Raw genomic sequence first — 1,128 nt, forward strand, 5'->3', positions numbered from 1 at the left:
CCTGGTTCGCATAAACACATTTCCGATTCGAATTTCCAGGCTGTAACCCGGATGTCTCACACGAAACGGATGGTCCAAATGATGTCATAACGAGAGCTTACGATTCATCGGTGATAAAACCGTATGGATACCACACCAACCCCCTTCACCCACATAAATTGTCTCAATTAGTTCCTCGTTCGAGATTTGCACAGAATTCAGGTTTTCTACTAACTTGGAACCGATACCCCCGAAAGAATGCCACTGTTTCCTGGACTTTCCTTCAACAGGTAACCCGACAGTATAACCAATTACAGAAAATGACTCCCAAAAGAGCAAGGGAGCTCATCATGGGAAACGACAATCAAGAGCGAGAAGTCTGCTTAGTGAAAAGAGAAGATCATTTTCTAAAATTCAGAAAAAAATCGATCGTGTCAAGGCACTTATGTGAGGCCTCTTGCGTTTTGTTATATGATGAACAGTTCATTCTGTTCGGCACTTGTTCGCGGAGGTGTGGTATTCATGAAGACAATTAGAATAACCCATCTCGCGAGAAAAGTTATCGCTATAATAACACCTAACCCATTCCCAGTCATGAATAGCAAACAACGAACCGTGGATGTCGAAGAGGAAATCGAACTGCTCTCGTGTGAGAATACCATCAGAAACCGTACGGGCCTTCAACTCGTTGAGCAACTCCCATGCATATTCAATACCACCAGTGGAGTTGGGATAAGCTGAGGCATCGTAAGCACACATAGAAAGCTTGTGGCAGTATTTACCAACAGTGCAAGAACCTTCCAACATGATGGTGATCTTGGCCTTCAAGTTCTCCCATCCTGGTTGAGTACACACAGCACACTGTTCTGTCATCATATAATTCATACGATAAACGAGATCATCTGCATAGTCACCGTCAATAGCGTTACGATAGAGCATCATCGTAGCATGGTCGGCATACTGCATAATGTACTGAGTACCCAGAGTATTCTTCCCACCCTCGATAGAGAAATCAATAAGCAAAGAACCAGGGGCATATCCCATCCTCTTGCTGACATCCTTCTTCATCTGCTGAGCCTTCAGTAACGTTCTCTTGATATATTGCGGCTGCATGCGCTCGGCATCGAAACTCAAACCGATGGGAGCAAT

At 44.3% G+C, this 1,128-nt stretch overlaps 1 protein-coding gene across 1 annotated transcript; it reads right to left on the bottom strand.

Annotated features, from left to right (window-relative positions):
- Positions 1 to 291: 291 nt before the first annotated feature.
- Positions 292 to 1,092, bottom strand: Pmar_PMAR011430 (hypothetical protein; the record flags this gene model as incomplete). The annotated part of the gene is made up of 1 exon (XM_002772346.1): positions 292 to 1,092. One exon carries the CDS (start codon positions 1,090 to 1,092, stop codon positions 463 to 465), a length of 630 nt encoding a protein of 209 aa, XP_002772392.1. The 3' UTR covers positions 292 to 462.
- Positions 1,093 to 1,128: the final 36 nt, after the last annotated feature.

Source organism: Perkinsus marinus, assembly GCF_000006405.1.
Source record: "Perkinsus marinus ATCC 50983 genomic scaffold scf_1104296961410, whole genome shotgun sequence".
Taxonomy (NCBI): Eukaryota; Perkinsozoa; order Perkinsida; family Perkinsidae; genus Perkinsus; species Perkinsus marinus.